Source organism: Carassius auratus, chromosome 43 (genome assembly GCF_003368295.1).
Source record: "Carassius auratus strain Wakin chromosome 43, ASM336829v1, whole genome shotgun sequence".
In the NCBI taxonomy this organism is placed as follows: Eukaryota; Metazoa; Chordata; class Actinopteri; order Cypriniformes; family Cyprinidae; genus Carassius; species Carassius auratus.
Genome location: NC_039285.1, coordinates 12,667,116 through 12,688,892, shown reverse-complemented (window position 1 = coordinate 12,688,892; position 21,777 = coordinate 12,667,116). Strand labels below are relative to the sequence as shown.

Here is a 21,777-nt window from a genome sequence, read left to right as displayed (position 1 = left end):
GAGGGAAAACTCTTTTTTTAATAGAGAACATGTGCTCCTTAATCTGCCCTCAAGTGTAACCATCAAGATAATGTAGAGTTTTAATATATGCCGTTTATTGTTATCAGCCATGAGATGGAGATAATTATTGAGAATCCAGTGAGAAATGATCAGTGATGAGACATGTAATGTGTAGGTGTCTGACTGTTGTTGCAGAGCTTCAGCTCCACTGACACAGCAGAAACACACTGAGAGAGAGAGGAGGAGCATGTGTCGTCACCTGCTGTCACTCCCCTCCACTCCTCTCTCTCTCCCATCCTCAAATACACTCAGACCTTCCAGTCCAGCAAACCGCCTCTATCTCTCTCTCTATCTCTCTCTCACACACACAGCTGCAAACGAACGACTGTAATCCACTGTTCTGCTCTCACACCAGCATATCCAAAGCAGGAGCAAAGAGAACAAAATCCTGCCGCTCTCATGCAGGGCTACATTATTCCTCTCCTCCTCGTCCTCAGAGTGAGAGATGGAATCGGGACACCTCTGACATCGAGCCTCGTCCCTACTGAGGCCCCCAGCGGGCCTCCGGACCCCTGCGAGGGCAGACCTTGCCTGAATGGGGGCATCTGTAGTCGTGTGGGAGAGATGGAGGAGAGTCCGAGCACACAGATGCAGGCTGACTTCTGGGCTTATACGTGCATCTGCGGCCAGGGCTTCACGGGACAGAACTGTGAGGTGAGATCATGCGTGGTTGTGAGCGAATCCATTGCGCTTCTTTGGAGACTGGGCATATTGTGTGAGATGTGCTGGTGTGAATAAACAATCATAATCATGTTTCTGCCAAAGATCTGTATTAGCTCATGTGCTGTTGGTAAGATGTGAAGGAGAGTGCTGCGTTGCTGTGGCAACAGATAGAAGAAGAGGAAAGGTGGCTCTGACTGTGTGTGAGCAAGTATTTAAGAGGAAAAGATCGTAGCATGAATGTATGTCTTGCAGTTAGATATGATCTACGGTGTATTTATAAAGGAAGCAAAAATAATTCTCCGTATGTCACTTTTTTATTCATTTTGCTAGTATGCAGCGTTGACCTCCTTGCATGTGTTCTGTTTTATAACAAATCACTATGGGACACTGAGGCTTCCTGTGATGGGTGATGCAAGCTTTGTTTGAACCTCTAGTCAGGTGCATTGTGGTGCAGTGATGGTCAAATCAGTATCTAAATAAATAAATAAAAACACTCACTTAATATATTCCTTGTTTTCCAGGAAAAATCTATACTATTTAAACAGTAAATATTTATGTTAAGATAATACTAAACATAATAAAAATGATTTACTTGCAGATTTGTTTTCAGACAATATATTTTTAAATTATCATATTGGGTAAGATTCCTCTTTTTGAAAGAATAATATATATATATATATATATATATATATATATATATATATATATATATATATATATATATATATATATATATATATATATATAAATTACTTAGTTTTATATTTAAAAAAAATCAATAAGATATTTTAAATCCCTATATTTATTATTATTATTATTATTATTATGAAGTAAATTAAACTTGTATTGGATTATAAAGAAAATGTAACTTGTAACAGTATGCTGTAATAATATACTTGTTTTAATGAAGTTTATATATATATATATATATATATATATATATATATATATATACACATACATACATATATATATATATATATATATATATATATATATATATATATATATATATATATATATATACATATATGAAGATAAATACATTCTCTCTCTCTTTCTCTCTCTCTCTATCGATAGATAAAATATATATAAAAAACTTAATATTATTTTATTCTTAAAATTATTTTAACTTGAAAAATAAATCTAATTCAAATTCTTTACAAAAACAATATTTTGCAGTTCATGCTCATAGATGAGGTTAAATGCTCACAGGGAAAGGGTGACGGCCTTTGTTTTAAGGTATTATTCTCAGATTTGTTGTTTATTGGCTGTACACACACATCAGTGTTAAAACGCTAATGGGAACAAAGCCTGAATGTGAGTTGCACAGCTTAACTCAATTAGGGCTTCGGACCTAAATCACACCAAAGCTTTGCTGGATTCAGAACAGATCCACAGAAGTGCCGTCTCACTGTGTACGCATGCATATTCACTGGACAACAGGTGGCACTCATGAAGTTATGAAATTGTGTGCAGTTGCATCTCATTGGTGTTTGCGTGCCGTTCTCGTCTTCGTCAACTCTCAAGTGTGAAGATGTATCTTTCTGCATGGCGAGACCTGTCCTTTCCTCAACCTTATTTAAAGCTTGCATCTAAACCTCTGTCCTGTAACGTCATACTGCTCATTTACATCTCCCCTGATGCAGCCAGAAAGGATGCTGCTGCATGATTGGTTTATGCACTGACAAGATTCACCACGATTGGTCATAGAGGTTTGCAGTCATTGTGATGTCACTCTGAGTTTCATTTCCCCAGGCAAGGCTGCAGGCTGGAGACAGCCATTTTTCCAAACTGCATTAACCTGCTGCTGAGGTGACTGGATGTATACAATGTAGTAGAATTACATATTTGAGACTTTTTATGAAATTACTTTTTGGAAACACAGAGGAAGAGATTGCCATTTTGCCCTTGAGAAGCTGCCCTTAACCTCTTAACCAGCATCTGACGTAAAGTGATTGTGTATGAGTCACCTGTCTGTCCTTTCTGAGAACTTGTGTTTAAAAGGACAAGAACAAGGATTTATGTGTTTTTGGATGTGCACAGTCACTTATTTATTACAGAAACAGGATGCATACAACCGTAGATCTGTTTTCTGGCCATACAGTATCATCAGGGATGCTTATTTTAAGGGTCGTCGTGTTTTTCTTTTCTCCTCTTTGGTCTTTTGGCTTTGATTCCAGCTTGTTAAGCAGCCATGGAGAATTCATTAATATTAACGAGATGAGCTTGACTGACCATTGTTTCTCCAAAGCTTTCATCTTTGAAAAGATTCAAATATAGGTACATGAGCTGTATGTAGACTTGTCTGCCTAATTAAAGTAGGGATTTAAGGGTAGAATAAATAAATAAAATGAGAATTGAAGGGGTGAAAGGATAGATGGATATTTTGGAGGACATCAAATGCTCAGTGAGGTCGATAGAGCCGGACATTCAGGAGAACATAGAGCGGAAAGAGCAATAAATATGGAGGATATAAATGTTGGTACAAACCTGCAAGACTTTATTTCTTTTGTCAAACAAAAAGGGAGATATTCACCAGATATTAATGTCCACGCTGCTCTTTTCCATTTAAAGTCAATAAAACTCATACAGAAATGTCAAGATGTCAAGATGTAAACTCGCAATTGCAAGAAAAAAATGTGTACAACTGTAAAGCTTTTCATTTCAGGTAAACAATCGCTTTAACTTCATTCTCTTGCTTCTCACTTCCTAGTGTCACATTTACATAGAATCATTTTATCCAATTGTTAAACATGAGTAGTTTCCAGAAAAATCCTATTAAACGAATGCCAAGTCTAATTCAACAGAATTCGGTGTAGATCCAACAAACATACAGTACCAGTCGATGAACTTCACATTCTAAGAGCTTCAGGAAAAGTGGCTTTTTTTCTATAATGATGTTAAACCGGGAACTCTGATCTTGCCTATTTAGTCTTGCCTCGTGTAGAAACACAAATAAGTCAATTTTTCCAAATAATCTGTATTTCAGCAGCTCTTCTACACTAATATGGCTATTTAGCTGGATAATTGGTAGCTCCCTTTCAGAACGTGCTGCATTAATAAATGTCACTGCCAGTGATCTCTGGCTTTAAGTGCATGTACGTATGTTATTATGTAGCCATGACATTGAATAAAATTTTATTCTGCATTAAATCCCCAGATAAAAATGTTTCCACTTCTGCATCAGATAGCACTAATGAGAACTAATAACCTTTAACGCAAGTAAACATGAATACTTTTTGGCCCACGCTGCTGTAAACAATGTTTTTCTGATGCAACTCCAAGTATTTGTTTTTCTCTATTTACTGTGTCCTCTGTCTGCAGGCTGGTTAGTATTCATTCAGGCCATCCTCTGATGTTTAGTGGCTATGAGCCAATCACACTTTCATTTCCATTTCATACCTGGCCTTTGATGATATTCATACTGTATGAGTGCGAACATTTCTTGAAAGACACTTTCATAAATGAAAACTCTTCGTTTTCTCAAAGAAAAATGGGGAATTCATTAATTCATAATCATTATATAAATGAAAGGTGAGGGATGAACTGTCACACACACTCTCTCTCACTTTCTCTATGTATAGTCAGATAGCAGTGGGTTTTCAAGTATATGTATGTGTGTTAGAAAATTTTTGTTCCTTCTGTGCTCTTTCCACAAATATGTGCACAAATTGTTCTTTTAGAGTGGATTTGTGACTATGCTTTTGAGAAAGTACCATGTTGTCCAGGTCAACAGGAATGGCACAAATACAGAATTACCTGCATGAACAACGACAAAAGTGTCACATGTGTACACAGACCTAGGATCAAATGAGATCCAAACCTGATATTTAAAGATATTTTTGTGATTACACTGCTTTGAAAACTTTGGTTCCTCTTCGGGAACTCGAGCTGCGTCGAATATCGAGCTGCCTCTGAATATCGTGTGCAATCAGTCCAATGGAAGAGCGTGGTGTCACGGGCGGGGTGACGCAGCGACCAGGAAGCTATTAAGGCACCTGCCACACAGCTGACTTCAGCTTCGCGTCTTTCAGCAAGCGCTCTGTGTGTGCATGTCTAAAGTCTGTCTTGTGAGTCTTATTTATTGTTGTCTGTCCCAATAAACAACATAATGCCTAAGAGCAAAGCAAAGACACGACAGTTGAAGGGCGATTCCAGATCGCGCTATGGATTGTTTGTTCCTCCCTGCCCAGGTACATCACGGGTGGGGATACAAGCAGTCTATGCGTGGTTTGCCTGGGATTGAAGCACGCTGAGTCAGCTCTCGAGGGAGCCGACTGCCCGGCCGTTGTGTACGCTTCGATCCCGGAGAGCTCTCTTCGAGGAGGGAGCCTTCGCCAGCGTTCCTCGCGATACCGTTCCCGTTTTCGCCGAGGCGTTCGTTGGGCTCGCAGATCGATCTGTTGGAGGGAATGGAGACGGGCACGTCCTTATCTCCTACCTTACCGATCAGATCTGCCCGGTTCCGGGGTTCGGAAGCCCGAGCTTCGGTTCTTCCCCCCCGAGCATCGGGCTTGACGCTCCGCCTTTCTTTCTCGGAGGAGATTGATACGGAGGCCGGCGAGCTTTTAGTTGTACAAACATAAAGTTGCATAAGCATATACAATAAACAGTGTTATGCCTAACATTATACGAGCAGCTATTTTAGTATCCGATTAATATTGTTTGTGTGACTAATTATTCGCGCGATGTCGAGGCAACGCGTGTATTACATCATTTTCAGTTTTGATGTGAATTTTCCATACCCGACCGCTTGTCTGGTTGTTTAAACTCCATTTAAAAAAGGAGGAGTTAGTTCTATCACTTCAATGTGTACCTTGTCACAATCTAGACCGTGTTTATTTGTCTGATTTTTTTGAATTCATTAAATTCTAAGAAATTTAATAACTGAGAAGTTAATATATCACTTCAATGTGTATTGTATCACAATCCAGACCGTGTTTACTTGTCTGATTGTTTGATTGTTTAAAAATTCTAAGAAATATAATGACTTTGAGAAGTCAGCACTTCAATGTGTACTTTATCTCTAGACCATGTTTACTTGTCTGATTGCTGAATTTCATTAGATTCTGAGGAATCTAATGACTGTTATCTAACTTCAAGAAGTTCAACATATCACTTCAATGTGAATTGTAACACAATCCAGACCGTGTTTACTTGTCTGATTGTTTGATTGCATTAAATTCTGAGGAATATAATGACAGTTATTGAACATGTGAAGTTAGATGTACTGGAGGGACTGCTGGGCGGGAGCAGCCCCTTCATGTACAGACAGAGCAACGCTCTGGGCTGGCGACTTCTCAGCCTAATCCCCATCTGATGTCAGGCTGGGAGGTCCACGGCCAGGAAGTCATGATGCATTTCAGTCACGACTACAGAGGGCGGCCCCTACTGGGGTAGAGCGGTGTCCACCTCATTATACGGTGCCCGTCTCACCTCAGTGCCCTAGGGAGGTGGGTCTGCCAACCCTGCCAGAGTTTCAGGGTGCAGCCGCTTCCAGCGAGTACTGCTCTCAGTTATTTCCGCCCGTGAGCGTAGCGGAGCTGAGACGCTCGCCGCCCCTTCAGGGGCCTCTTACACCAGAGGTCAGTCTCGAGGGACTGATTCCCTTAGTACATCAGTTAGCAGCGTGAAAACTACTGCCAAATGTATCTCAATGGGTCCTGCACACGGTAGAAAGAGGCTATCGCATTCAGTTCGGCCATCCACCGCCGACATTCAATGGGGTTACACCGACAGTAGTCGGCCCCCAGCAGGCTCTGGTGATGGAACAAGAAATGAATACCCTATTAAGGAAGGCGGCCGTCACCTCGATATAATTTATCGAGTAAAAATTTATAATTTATCTGTAAAACCCGGATTCCCTGTCTAGAGGAGGGACCACCTCGGTCCCTCCTCTAGACAGGGAATCCGGGTTTTACAGCCAGTATTTCATAGTTCCAAAGAAGGATGGGGGGGTTGCGTCCGATCTTAGACTTACATCATCATCTAAACCTCTCAGTTATGTCACTGAAGTTCAAAATGCTCACTGTCAAACAGGATGTAGCTCAAATCAGATCCGAGGACTGGTTTGTCGCAACACATCTCAAAGACGCATACTTCCAAATAACCATCCTTCCACAACACAGGAAGTCTCTGAGGTTCGCTTTCGGGTGCAAAGCCTACCAATATCGAGTACTTCCCTTCAGCCTTGCACTCTCACCCCGCACGGTCACGAAACGTGTAGCGGCTCTTGTATCGCTCCGTATGCAGTGCATCCGCATTCTAAATTATATCGACGATTGGTTGATTCTAGCTCAATCAGAGCAGATGGCGGTTCGACATCGAGATGTCGTTCTCGCCCATATGGGGGAGCGGGGTTTGAGACTGAATGCCAAGAAGAGTGTACTTTCTCCAGTTCAGAGAACCACCTATCTAGGCGTATTATTGGATTCGGCCATGATGCAGGCACGTATGTCTCCTGCTCGGATCGAGTCGATCCTCACATCAGTCAAGAGAGTCAAAGAAGGCCAGTCACTCACTGTAAAGCAGTTTCAGAGACTGTTAGGGCTCATGGCAGCTGCGTCCAACATGATACCTTTTGGCCTCCTGCACATGAGGCCCCTACAGTGGTGGCTCAAGACCAAGGGGTTTTCCCCGAGGGGAAATCTTTTCCGAACTATTCAAGTCACGCAGCGATGCCTTCGTGCCTTAGACATATTGAAGAAACCTTGGTTCTTGAATAAGGGCCCGGTGTTGGGAGCTCTTGGTCGCTGTGTAACGCTAGCAACAGACGCACGCGTCCCTCACCGGTTGGGGTGCGGTCATGAGTGGCCACCCTGCCCGCGGTCTGTGGAGCGGTCGCCATCTGACATGGCATACCAGTTGTCTAAAGATGCTAGCTGTGCATCGAGCATTGAAATACTTCCTCCCAGACCTGAGAGGTCACCATGTGTTGGTGTGCCCCGACAACACATTGGCAATCTCTTATATCAGTCACCAGAGAGATCGGCATTCGTGCCCCTTGTACAAGCTGGCACACCAGATCCTTCTGTGGTCCCAGGACAAACTCCTCACGTTCGGAGCAGTGTATATTCCTGGGAGATTGACTGTGGGAGAAGACATACTGTCGAGACAGGGGCCGAGACCCGGGGGCTTCACTCCAAGGTGGTGAAGTAGATATGGAGAGTTTTTTGGGCCTCTTTGCGACTCAAGAGATATCGCAATGTCCCCTCTGTTTCTCTCTAGTTCATCCAGCTCCTCTGTGACTGGACGCTATGGTACAGACCTGGCCGAGGCTTCGTCTGTATGCTTTTCCCCCTATCGCTCTGCTCCCGGGAGTTCTGGCGAGAGTATGCCGGGATGGGGTCCGTCTTCTATTAGTAGCCCCGTTCTGGGCGGGCCCAGTATGGCTCGCAGATCTGATCTCTCTCCTCGACGTCTCTCCATGGGTGATTCCGGTCAGGACAGATCTGCTCTCTCAGGCGTAGGGCAAAATATTCACCCTCGCCCGGAGTTGTGGAAGTTGTCTGTGTAGCCCCTGAGGGGGCACAGCTCATAGCTTCCGGTCTCCCAACCAAGGTTGTTGAGACCCCCACACTCCAATCCAGAGCTCCCTCTACGAGGAAACTATACGCCCTGAGGTTGAAACCCTTCTCCTCATGGTGCAGAGACTGCCAGCTTGACCCTGTTAACTGCCCAGTTGGTACAGTTCTGGAGTTTCTCCAAGCTAGGCTCTCTGCGGGGTTAACTCACTCCACCTTAAAGGTGTACGTGGCGGCCATAGCTGCTTACCACGTCCCTTTCAACGGTCAGTCAGTGGGTAGACACCCCCTAGTTACACGTTTCCTCCACGGTGCGCTGAGGCTGAGACCTCCAGTATGGTCCTGTGTTCCCCCCTGGGACTTGGCTGTGGTGTTAGAGGCTCCTTGTAAAGCTCGATTTGAGCCGATTCATGAATATTACTGGCAGGCCCCCTCGGTGGCCCTACCTACTTAGACTTTGCCCCTGGTATGGCCAAAGCATTTTTATACCCTCGAGCGGGTTACATTCCTAAAGTTCCTTCTGTTACGCCACAACCCATAGTACTGCAGGCCTTCTGTCCTCCTCCCTTTCGGGAGCCAGACCAGGGGAAGCTAAATTGTATGTGTCCAGTTCGAGGACTGGACGCATACATCCACAGAGCTGCTGTGGAGAAAACCTGACCAATTGCTTGTTTGCTACGGTCCTCCTAAAAAGGGTTCCCCTGCCTCCAAGCAGACCCTTAGTCGTTGGATAGTCGAGGCTATCAACGAGTTCTATGAGTCCTCTGGTCTTCCCCTTTCTTTGGGAGCCAAGGCTCACTCTACACGGAGTATGGCTGCCTCTAAGGCCTTTCTAGCAGGTGTGTCCCTCTTGGACATCTGCAACGCTGCGGGGTGGTCCACGCCCTCTACATTCGCCAGATTTTACAATCTTGATACGCAAGCCGCTCCTGGCTCTTCTGTTCTCTCACCTTAGCTGTGCTCTTTGGATACACACTAGGCAGGGGTTTGGTAGTCTGGTAGCGTTGGCACATCGTTCCCCAAAAGCGCTCGACGCAGCTCGAGTTCCCAAAGAGGAACGTCCCTAGGTTACGTATGTAACCCTAGTTCCTCGAGGGAACGAGACGCTGCGTCGCAGAGACATACTCCCGGCACCCCTGCCTGTGCTTGCTTCCCTACTCGAAGGTGTAAAAATGTCCTAAACTTAATTTATAATAAACAATTTTTTTACAGTAATCTAAGTGAAAAGATAAATATAGATAGATAGATAGATAATATATATATATATATATATAATGTGTGTGTGTGTCAAACACGCCAAAGTTTGGCTTAAATAACCCCAATTAGGTGATGCCATTCGATTGCGAACACCTGAAGGTTATAAATAGGTATAAATAGGTTGTAAATAGGCCAAATGCTGCGAACAGCACACCTTCTTTGTTATCTTTATTTTATAAATGTACAAAGTTTTGTTGTGATTATGTCTATATAAAAAAGTAGACCCTTTACAGATTCGATTTATGTATTGCTCTTATCTGTACGATCAAAACTGAAAGTGTAATTTAAGTTATTTTCAAGGTTATCAGGAGAAAATGCTTCATAACTAGTATACGCATGAATCGACTCCAGAGGGTTAAAGATGCAACCCCCTGGTTGAATGGGCCCGAACACCTAGAGGCGAAGCCACTCACCGGTTGTGGCTCCCATGGCATAAAAAAAGCTACTCCGACTTATGCCACTGGCAAGTGTGGTGGACGTAAATCTGAAGAGTACGTACTGGACACAGTAAGTGAAGTCTTTCCTGCTCCTGTGTCATGAATGGCAGAGGACAGAAGGCTTCGAGAACAATCAAATGTATGGTCGAGAAAGGAACTTTCAGAAGATAATTAGGGTGAGGATGCAAAATAACTTTGACACGCCCAGGGGCAAAATCTAAATAGGATGGCAGGACTGACAAAGCCTGTAAATCCCCAATATTCTTTTATAGAAGTAATGGCCATAAGAAAAACATCTTTAGAGTCAGAAGCCTGGCAGGCACTGTTTCTAATGGTTCGAAAGGGCTGCCAGCCAGCCCCTAGCGCACTACAGCTAAATCCCATGAAGGTTACCGTAGCTCTAGTGGGCGGCCTCAACAGCTTAGATCCACAAATGAAGCATGCGACTAGAGTGTGCTTTCCCACAAAAACCCTGTCAGTCAAAATATTGCAAGCCAAAATAGCGACCACGTAGGTTCTGATAGTACTAGGGCATGTGCCTGAGGATTTGGTAGTTAGCTGGGTTTACATGGTGTGTCATGCATCAGCCCTCGAAAACATGGCATCTGAGTGCATAAGTTCTTTTAGTGGAGGGAGCCCTAGCACTTAGAATAGTCTCTTTTACATTAGCTGGAAGGCCTGCATCTCTTAGTTGGTCCCCCTCAGGGGCCAGACATGGAGGTTCTAGAGCTCGGGCCGGGGATGAATCGTCTGTCGTTAGCATCTTGCGATGACAGCATGGACCTAGAGTGGGACCCAAAGTCAGAAACCGGGGTGTGAACAAATCTATTTGCCTCTGGGGATTGGACCTTGGATTAAATCCCCTGGCTCTGAGCCACAACTGAAACAATCTCATGTGCAGGAACCCCAAAGGTATCACCGTGGATGCAGCTGCCATGAGACCTAGAACTCTCTGAAAGTGATGAACAGTGACTTTCTGGCCTAGCTTGATGTTCTTTGGGGTAGTTAGAATGGATTCAACTTGTACAGTTGGAATCTCATACCACCCCAAAATACATTGTACTCTGAGCAGGAGAGCAAATGTTTTTCTTTGAGTTGAGTCTCAGCCCAAGAGATTCGAGATGAGCTAGGACGACATCCCGATGTCGAATTGCAAGCTCTTGAAACTGAACCAGAATCAGCCAGTTGTCTATGTAATTTAAAATGCGGATGAAGTGGAGTCATAGAGGAGCCAGAGCTGCATCCATGCATTTTGTGTATGTGTGGGTTAACAAGGCTAGGCTGAACAGAAGAACCAAATACTGGTAAGCTTCACCCCCGAAAGCGAACCTCAGGAACTTCCTGTGTTGTTGCAATATTTCTATATGAAAATATGTGTCCTTCAGATTGATTGTCACAAACAAATTCTCCTCATCTTGATTGTTAGCTTCTTGTAGTTGTGTGTTCTGGGGTAGCGGTTCAACCCATGAAGATATAAAATTGGATGCAGCCCCCCATCTTTCTTGGGAAGCAATAAATACTGACTGTCTGGAAGGGGAACATGTTCTATGGCCCCTTTGACAAGCAGAGTCTGCAATTCATGTGTCAACAGATGAGCATGTTCTGGTTTCACGGAATTGGAGATCACACTGTTGAAACGCGGAGGACAATATGCAAACTGAATCCTGTAGCCTCTCTCTAGAGTCTTTTGAACCCAAGGAGAGATTTTTGGCAGTAGCTTCCACACTGCCAGCTTCTCCAAAAGGGGCATTCATTTTGACTGTTCATTTTGTTGGGGGGATGCTAGAGCATAGAGACTGGGGCGCTGCTTGGCTCACCACACTCTTTTTTTGTGCTTCACTCCTCAAAGGAGCCAAACCTGGTCGGGACCAGGTGGCCAATGGCCCTGACTCTTGAGCACAGCGGGGCAGAAATCTCACAAACGCTTCCTCATAACCTAGTGGTGACGGTCTTGACAGTGTCGCCAAATAGGCCTGTGAGATGGGGGTATCAATGAGGAAAGGGTGGTCTTTGTCCTTGATGCCCGTGATGTTGAGCCACAGATGTCTCTTCATGGAAACCATGGCAGCCATAAAACGGCCGATGGCACAGGTCACACGGAGAGACAGATCTGTGGCCTGGCGAAGTTCTAAAAATGCCTCAATTGACGAGTGCTAAAGTCTTTCAGCAGGTCAGCCTGGTATGATTGCAGCATCAGACCCCCTGCTTGAAAGGATTTACCCAGCATTGAAGATGTTTCTCTGCATGGCTTGTCGGGGAGAGTTGTTTTCTTTAGTGATGGTGAGCTACCAGGAGAGAGATAGCCCACGAGTATCTCTTCAATCTGGGTCATCATCATATAGCCCTGCACTTTCGCATCAACAATAGTCGAGTAGATCGATGTCGATGGCACAAATACAGAGGCCGAATATGGTTTATTCCATGAACGATTTACCATGTTATGGAGGTCACTGAAGAAAGGGCCCCCCGGCCACCCGACAGAAACCTGTCATCAAGCATAGAGCATTTGGCGGTCTCTTGCTCCTTCAGTCAATCTAGATGTAACCACTCGAATGCCCAGGTAACCACCTTGAGTAGCTCTTCATACGCACCAAGAGAGGAGCTATTTGAGTTGGCACACTGCATCTCGGCAGAAGCAAGAGTTGAAGTCTCCTCTGCCCACTCAGAAGAAGCACTGGATCACGCTTGAGAAGTGGATGGAATGACCTCCTGATCCGGTGAGAGCGCAAAAGAAAGAGGCGGGTCCATCTCACGCGCCTCAGCCAGATTGACACACGATCCCCACAATCTTTCTGAGCGCAAAGCACTTTGATAGAGAGGAGATCACAGTGTTCGCATTCTCCCTCGAGCCCGAGGACAGCATGCTCTTCCCCCAAACACTCAAAGCAGAAAACATGGAGATCGTCTTTAGAGAGCAGAGCAGCCTCTGGCAAGGAAGCAAACAACTCCTCTCAAGATCTGCTGTAGTTTTTATTTTTAATTTTTTTTACTAATTCACTTCCTGCTTGGTCTTCTTTTTAAGTAACTTTTTATTTCATCCCTGTTTGTTTTTTTAATGCCACGCAGCGTTTAACACATGCTCTCACACACACAACAATGCAGTCCTTGAAGACAGAAGACAAAAGGATGTTTCAGGTTCAGGCCTATTTACATCAAGTGACCACCTAACCAAGGTTATTTAAGCCAAACTTTGGCGTGTTTTACACACATGGTTCAACAACCAGTCGAACAAAGAATGTTCTAAATAGCGCAGCATCGAGAGTAGCTTTTGATAAGGCAACATACATTTACATAAAAATACTATACTATAAAAATACTACATAAAAATACCTTTTGAATTTTCTGAACATATAATTTCTGATTTACTATTTTAAACATTAAAAATTATGTGTGTCTTGTCATTACCCTCATTTATGTTCATCTTATACGTTGCATTCAGTTCAATGCTTGATTTTCAGGTCTTGTCGATGTGTATTTGTATTTTTGCCTTCTCCCTATGGATTACCCCTATGTGGATTATTAAAGACTTTGCATCATCATCTTCCTCTATACATGCTTCTCTCCTGCACCACACCGTGACATAAAGTGTTACATTTAAAAATCTGCATTAATTAGAAATTTTGCTTTAATAGAAATTAACAGAATTATTATTATTATTATTTTAAATCATAACTCAATCATAAAACTTTACTTCTATTTGAATTTACATTATGAATGAGGAAGACAAGCTCACCCTTTTCAAATTTGCAACCATGAGTTGTTATTCAAGTCCGAAGAGACATTTCAGCATGATTTGGTAGCAATTTGACCTTTAAAAATAGGGAAGGAGGAGGTATTTGCTGCAAGCTGGAGCGTAGCTAACCTTTTGGGTTTTTGAAAGGTTTTTGAAATACTTTCTTTAATCACAATGAAAGAAAATTGAAAATTGTCTCTATAAGATTAACACCAGCTCCAGTGGTGGAGGTCTTGGGTTGAAACCACTCTACAGCTCTCAACATTAGAGGAGGCTCTCTGTAAAAGCCAAATGTCAGGGATGTGTTGAGAGCAGGTCTGGAGAGATATCTTGAGTTGAGAATTGTGAGAGATTAATGCTGTAAATGCTTCATCCATTTCTTCACACTTTGACTGTCTTTTCCTCACCCATGTCCTTTCCTCACTAATTCTCCTTGCTTTTTTAGCCGTCCTACCTTGTTCTCATTGTAGGGTGTTAACAAAGGCCTCCTAAAGTGAATTGATGTGTTTTTGTAAGAACATTATCCATATTTAAAGCTTTAAAAACCTTAATCTCTAGCTGGTGAGAATATTCTAGTATCGTGAGAATCAAGTTTTGTTTACAGGAGCAATGGGAGCAAAGTTTCCTTTGTTTTGCAGAGGAAAATTAGTCTTGTCTAGGCTTGTATCGGAATGCTCCAACATGTTTCTTTACAAATCCTAGATTTATACTTCTAATAGATGAGCTATTTTTTGTTTGCTTGCTCCTCTGCACGTCCATGTCACTACTCAATGGATTTTTAAATATGGACTTTATTAACCCTCTGGAGCCGTGTTGAGTACTTTTTTTGATCGATGGATGGATGCATTATTTTTTTCGCTGCGTGAGATCATGATGTGGGGCCTGATAGTGTCATGGCTTGCTGGACATAGCAACAGTGTCTAAGGGGGAATTTGTTTTTGTGAAGGGTTAATTTTTGGCTGGTGAGATCAAGGAGAGTCTCTAACATGTTACCCTCAACATGTGCAGCAGAATAACTCTTGTGCACTTCAGATCAACTTGCCAGTAAACTGATTAGCTTAATAAGGGGTCTCGAGGGACAGATGTGAAGAAGGAAATAATGTCGCATGTGTTCTGCAGTCTAAAAGGGTTTAATTGTTTACAGTTGATGGATTTTCAAAGCAGAATCATGTAAAAATGTGCCGCTACCTATATAGCTCTGCAAAACTATAAAAACATACCTATACAGTACATGCAATTCAATGCAATTTCCAGCTGAAATGAACACTAGTGGCAGTAAAATAACATAATGTTTACTCTATTTGTATGGCATTTCTGATTGCATGATACAGCATTAGATTTATGATTTGAAGTCCTGTGAAAAACAATTCATGATAAAAGTTCAGCTAAAAGTAAGCTAAAATGGCATGATTGTGTCAGCAAATGTCATGTTTGCTTTTGTTAACACTATCGGTTAGGTTGGGGGTCTGGTTTAATGTAAGTGGTCCATCATTTGCAAATGTTTTAGAGCATTAACCTTTTAGACCCGCTAACTGGACAATTCACTTTTAAAGTGACACAAAACATGCAAGTAGCAACATAATATCATTTTGCCATAGATATGTTTTTCCAATTAACCTTGGTTTGTAGATTTTACAGCTAAGTAATCTGTGATGGAACATTTTAATGTGTAATTTAAAATAATTACTACATGTTTCTGTTATTATATAAGGACAAGCTATTTTGCCTGAAGCAAACCGTATGTTGTTTATTCCTTGATATCATCTATTATCCATTAGAAGCATCTTATTTTAGATTACTTATGTAATGCCGACACACATAATATGGACTATAAATAGTTTACAGATGAACATATGCACAAATATGGCACATATAAGTCCTATTTCATCTCTTGGGAAGAAGGCATGTCCCTGCCAAAGGAAATTGAGCATAATTAGAATAATTGGATCAATATCACTACATAATTGTAAGCTAAAGGAATTAGTGATGTAGATTTTGCTGCAGGTGTTCCTGCGGGCTGAGCGGGATGGCTCTATTGCTATTTTTCATATTTATAACGGTGCTCATCTGTGATCTGAGTATATTAATTGCTCTCAGTTCTCATTCTTCAGGCCAAGTGATACATATTAGTCGATACATATTTGCCTGAAATGAAAGCTGGATTATCCGCTGCCTTTTTGTGTGACTAGAGCAGTTTAAAAGGTTTGATAATATGATGCAGTTTTCATCTCTCATTCGTGTTGTTTTTATTGGGTGCAGTTTTTTGCAGATCCATGCGCCAGCAGCCCCTGTCTCCATGGCAACTGTAGCCAGGACAGTGAAGGGGATGGGTTTGTGTGCGAGTGCAGTGAGGGTTACAGCGGGGTCCGGTGTGACCTGCCTACTTTGACATTTGACCTATCCGAGTCCACCTGGGACCTTGCCGAGAGCCTTGTACCAGAACATGCCACGCCTGCCACACCCGCCACACCTGCGACCACCACTCAAGTGTTCCAGCCAACCACAGTCCCCACCACCACTCAAGCTCCGCCCACCCTGGAGTCGTGGCAACCCAAACTGGGTCAAAAAGTGGTGGAGATACTGTGGGAGGATCAGCAGGTGAGCAGGTGTGCGTTTGCATACATCAACGGTGCGTTTGTGTAAGCGTGATGTGTCATGATGACTGGATCTGGTCTGGAATGCAGGATTGCTCTTCTGAGAAGCTTATTTGTGACCCTGGACCACAAAACTAGTCATCTGACAGCTGAATAAATACGCTTTCCATTGATGTAAGGTTTGTTTAGATAGGACAGTATTTGGCTGATATACAACTATTTGAAAAACGGGAATCTGACGATGCCAAAAATTCACATATTAAGAAAATTATTTTTAAAAAAAGTTAAAGTTGTTCAAATGAAGTTCTTAGCAATGCATATTACTTATCAAAAATTACGTTTTGATATATTTTAAATTCACAAAATATCTTCATGGATCATGATCTTTACATAATGTCCTAACAATTTTGGGCATAAAATAAAAATCTAATAATTTTGACCCATACAATGTATTTCAGGTTATTGCAACAAATATACCCCAGCGACTTAAGAAACGTGTGTGTGTGTGTGTGTGTGTGGTGTGTGTGTGTGTGTGTGTGTGTGTGTGTGCGTGTGTGTGTGTGTGTGGTGTGTGCGTGTGTGTGTGTGTGTGTGTGTGTGTTTGCGTGTGTGTGTGTTGTAGGTCACTGATGAAGCCGAATGTGTGAGTACTGCAGGAGGTGAGTCTGCCGGAATGATGACTGTTTCCATGGAGGTCGCCGAGGAAACAGCTGTGAAGTAAGAAACTTTCTCGTGTATTATTTATCTTGGAAAAATATATTAGAAAGAGTGAGTTGTGGGCTTTTAATATGTTTTTATTTTACTCTCTGTGGTATACTCTCTCTTTCTATATATACGGATATTTCTAGCCTTCAGCTACTGCAAAACAAAATATAAAATAAGAATATAAAAATATTATTTAAAAATAAAAATAATATCTGAAAGTGATCAACATACGGGTGGAAATATAATTCATCAATTATATATTGTATATGTTTGACTGAATATATAATTCAAATATACATGGAAACCATAGACACACTTTTGGGGTACATAATTACATAACTACTTTTATGATTACATAACAGATAAATATAGATTTGTGATCATATGAATTAATTAAAAAAAGCTTTAATATAGTAAATTATTGAATATTATACATTTAATATTATTTCTGTATGATAATAAATATTTAATGCAATCAATTATTAATATATTTATATTAATGTTACTATGTTAAAAAATAATATCATAAATAGAGTGCAAAATGCATTAAGCTCTCACATTTATTTAAGAATAAAAGTAAAAAAAAGTATCTCGTTCCTAACCATTATGCTCCCTTTGCACAGTTTGCTACATCATTTCCCTGTCTTCAGTTCATTTACATACTGACCCGACTGATTTTGATGAGCATTTACAGCATTAATCTCTCTCTCTCTCTCTCTCTCTCTCTCTCTCTCTCTCTCCCTTTCCCTCTCTCTCTCTCTCCCTCTCTCCCTCTATCTCTCTCTCTCTCTCTCTGTAGGTTGGTGGGTAACGTGAGTGGCTCTGCTGTGCTGTGGCGTGTAGGTCAGGCCGGTTATGAGCAGTGCTCTGTTGCAGATGGTTCAATCATGTGGTTCCATCAGAGTTCAGATGGCCTGGTGCTCCCTGACCAGTCCCTGCCATTCGGACACAACTACTTCATCAGTAAGTGTGTATGTGCCTGCAACATGGAGTAATATATTGTATATATATGAAATTATTTGTTTGAAATTGGGACTTTGCCTTTGAAACATCCTTGTGCATATAATGTCTGTTTCCAACTCGTTTGCAATTAAGAATTTTTCGTGACACATTGATGAGTCTTTTATTTGACCCTGTCTGATTCTGTGAGCCAAACAATGTTTGCCCTTGAGGCATTACTGTGTGTGTGTGTGTGTGTGTGTGTGTGTGTGAGAGAGAGAGAGAGAGAGAGAGAGAGAGTGTGTATGTGCGTGTGTGTGTCTAAGGCAAGGCAAGTTTATTTGTATAGCACATTTGGTACACAATGTTAATTAAAAGTGTTTTACATAAAATAAAGTAAAATAGTCATCAAGAAAAATAATACAAAAATAAAATCAAGCAATTTTAAACCTTTAGAAATCATTTAAAAATGGACTTATTTAAAATGAATTTAAAACAGTTACAAATAAAAAATGATTTTACATAAAATACAGTGAATACATAAAATACAGTGAAATCAGTTCAGACATTACACAGTGCTCATTCAATAATGCAAGCTAAACATTTGAGTTTTCAGTCTAGATTTAAATGTGGCTAGTGTTGTAGTACATCTGATCTCTGAGTGTGTAACAAATTATTAAAAAGCTTTTATTATACAATAAAATATTCTAATATATTTAAAATATAATATGTAAATATAAATCATATATAAATATAATAAATAAGGTCTCACATTTATTAAAGTATGGAAGTTTTATAAGCGTCCATGCAGTATCATTTTTTTCCTTCTTGTTTTCTAGTTATAAAGACTTAATTTTCTCGTTATCTCGACATGACAAAAGTTGTTTTCTCGTTATAATGTCTTAATTTTCTCGTTATCTCGACACCTTATCAGTTATATTCAGTATATATTCTGTTGGCAGTTTTGTAACTTTTTAGAGAACAACATTCGTCCTGGCGAGATAACGAGAAAACTAAGTCAACTTTTGCATTATTGTGATAAAGAGAAAATTAAGCCGTTGTAATGAGAAAACAAGAAGGAAAAAAATTTATAATGCATGGCTGCTTAAAACTTCCGTAATTAAAGTATAATAAATAATCATAATAAATTCTACCTAAGGTAAATTTGAAAATATTATTTATATAAAAAATAAATAAACACATCATTTATCTTTTACATTTTTAAATAGTAACTGTTCATTGTGCATTTGTTATATTTGAATAACTTTGTGTTTTATTTCCGTAAAACACAATAGCCAAGCATAAAATAAGCTAAAAACAAACCTGCACAGCAACACCCTGGCAACCACCCTTGTGGCTAAACTCAAACTTTCTTTGGAAATAAATAAATAAATATATATATAAATATTGCATTACTCTCTATTACAACTATGGGCTTTTTTGTTATCTCTCTCCGTGTAGGTGTACTTCACGTTGGTGCACCCTCTGGTCCAGAGGTCACCTTGAGGCTGCATCTCAATGTAAAAACCAATAACTGTATGGAGCCCGGCAGTGGATACAGTGACCCACAATGCTCTGGGAAAGGAAAATGCATCACCCACTCCTCTGAGGTAATCACCTCAGATCATAATAAGTATTATGTGCTTTCATGTGTTGATATAATAGTTACCTTTGATTAGTGTGCGTGCTTTCTGTCCAGAGTTTCTGTGAACATTTGATGATGTGTGTTTAAATGTGAATCACAGGACACATTTTACTGCCAGTGTGATGATGGGTATTCTGGGATCTTCTGTGAGGAGTTTGACGCATGTCACCTGAAGCCCTGCGAGAACAACGGCACCTGTGCTGACCTCAGACAGAGAGATGAAGGACAAAACTACACCTGTACCTGCCAACCAGGTGCGTGCGCTTATGTGTGTCTGAGGGATTCTCAGGAAACTGTGTGAATTACCTCCATAGGGTTTACAGGATTTTGATCTTAGTTGCATTATTTGATAGATTTTGCACTGTTTAGTGTGCAATGCATGATAACTAATAAATGTTTTTTTTGACTGGAATGTTACATATGAATACACTTATTCATCAGCTTTATATATTATATTGGGGGGGTCCAAACCTATTTAAATATATTTTTTACTTAAAACATCAAACTTTCACTGCCTATTTCATTTTTTATTTTATGCTTTATACATTTTTAATAATTCTCTGTGGTGGTTACGTAAGTTAAAATTATAATATATATGAAAATTAAGATTTGTTAAAGTTTTTAAAGTAAGATTTATAAATATTATAGAGCCTAACTGTCTATTATACTCCCGAGGGCTGTGTTTATTTTAATAATAATAATAAAAAAATACAATAAAAACAGTAATATTGTGAAATATTATTAAAATTTAAAATAATATGCTGATTTAATGCTCAAGAAACATTTATTATTATTGTATATGATGAAAAGAGTTGTGATGCTTAATAGTTTTGTGGAAATTTTGATAATCATGTTTTTTTCTGACTAATATTGATGCCAATTATAGTGTTTGCAATGTCCTTCAAATGATATTCAGGACCTATATTTGTTTAATGTTTTACTTCTTTTTTTATTTTATTTCATCTTCATATGACAACAATAAAAACATGGCATGACATGGCAGCTGCAACAAAAAAATATTAACAACAGCCAAACTAAATTGAAGAAGTTTCATGTTTTCAGATGGAGAACAAAAACCATAAATAAATGAAAAGGGAGTCTGACAGCTTTGCACAAATGTAATAACTCGTTTTTGATGGAAGAAAGATCAAAAGAAAAGCATGTTGTGTTATTAGTGTTGCTGTAAAATTCCCTTTTCCTAGATAGTTCTACATAAGCATCAAACATTTATATTAAAGACATTGAAAACCACCCACAGTGTGCTTTTATTCATGTAATATTAACATGAAAGTATTTAAATAACAGGAACCTACAAAGAAGCAATGACCTTATTAGATATGTTTGTACTGTCTTGTGTCTGATTTTGTGAATAATGGAGGTTAACCTTGGGCAGTAATGCTCTGATGATGCTTTAAATGAAAAGATAGGGCAGGGAAAGAAAATGGAAAATGAAGAACAAAATAAAGGTTGAGCAAGAGACAATGAAGGTCTGGGATTTGTGCCTTTGATCGTGAACATGAACATGCTGATGGTAAGGCATATCTGTTAGGGTCTAGTGGAAGCACACAAACAAACACTGTTTACCATTCGGTCACAGGACACAGGAGGGCATAAATTATGTTAATAAGTGGTGTTGTAAGAAAAGCAGCCACCTGCATTGGCTGACTAATTCTTGTTGGTTTATAACTGAAGGGTTATAACTGACTCAGGCTATATCAACATTATAAGTTCCCACAAGGATAGTAAATTCACATTTTTTTTAATGCTTTACTATAAACATCATGCAAACACAACTAGTTCCCTGAAATTATGCATTGTAATGCATTGTCGGTGGATCCTATGTTATAAAATCGATACAGGATTAAGAAAATGTAATTATCACTTATTTAACCGATTATCGGTCAATCTCTTGTTTATATGATGCATTAAAATTGAATGTGTTTCTAAATTAAGATGTGTTATGCTTTAAGGTTTAGTTTTTAGAGATAAAAATATATTTAGCTCAATATAAAAACTAAGTTCCCATTGATATCAAATGTGTGTGGGTGTATTAGACATTGACTGATATTGATATTTGAAATTTGACTGATACCAATGCCAGTTATTTGACTGTTAATATGTCTGAAAACTGATATGTAGAACTGATATTCATTCAATGTTTTACTTTACTGTAGCAAATGACAAGCACGTCTTATCAAACGCTGTCAGTCACCCTTTT

At 40.3% G+C, this 21,777-nt stretch overlaps 1 protein-coding gene across 1 annotated transcript in view; it reads left to right on the top strand.

The window, feature by feature from the left end:
• The first annotated feature begins 291 nt into the window (after positions 1-291).
• The window catches only part of LOC113061737 (delta and Notch-like epidermal growth factor-related receptor), a 31,344-nt gene continuing 9,858 nt past the window's right edge, over positions 292-21,777 (top strand). The window contains exons 1-6 of the mRNA XM_026231130.1: positions 292-714; positions 15,936-16,274; positions 16,893-16,987; positions 17,775-17,938; positions 19,376-19,524; positions 19,660-19,813. Coding sequence (XP_026086915.1) covers positions 460-714; positions 15,936-16,274; positions 16,893-16,987; positions 17,775-17,938; positions 19,376-19,524; positions 19,660-19,813 — 1,156 coding nt within the window. The 5' untranslated portion in view covers positions 292-459. The remainder of the gene's footprint in view (positions 715-15,935; positions 16,275-16,892; positions 16,988-17,774; positions 17,939-19,375; positions 19,525-19,659; positions 19,814-21,777) is intronic.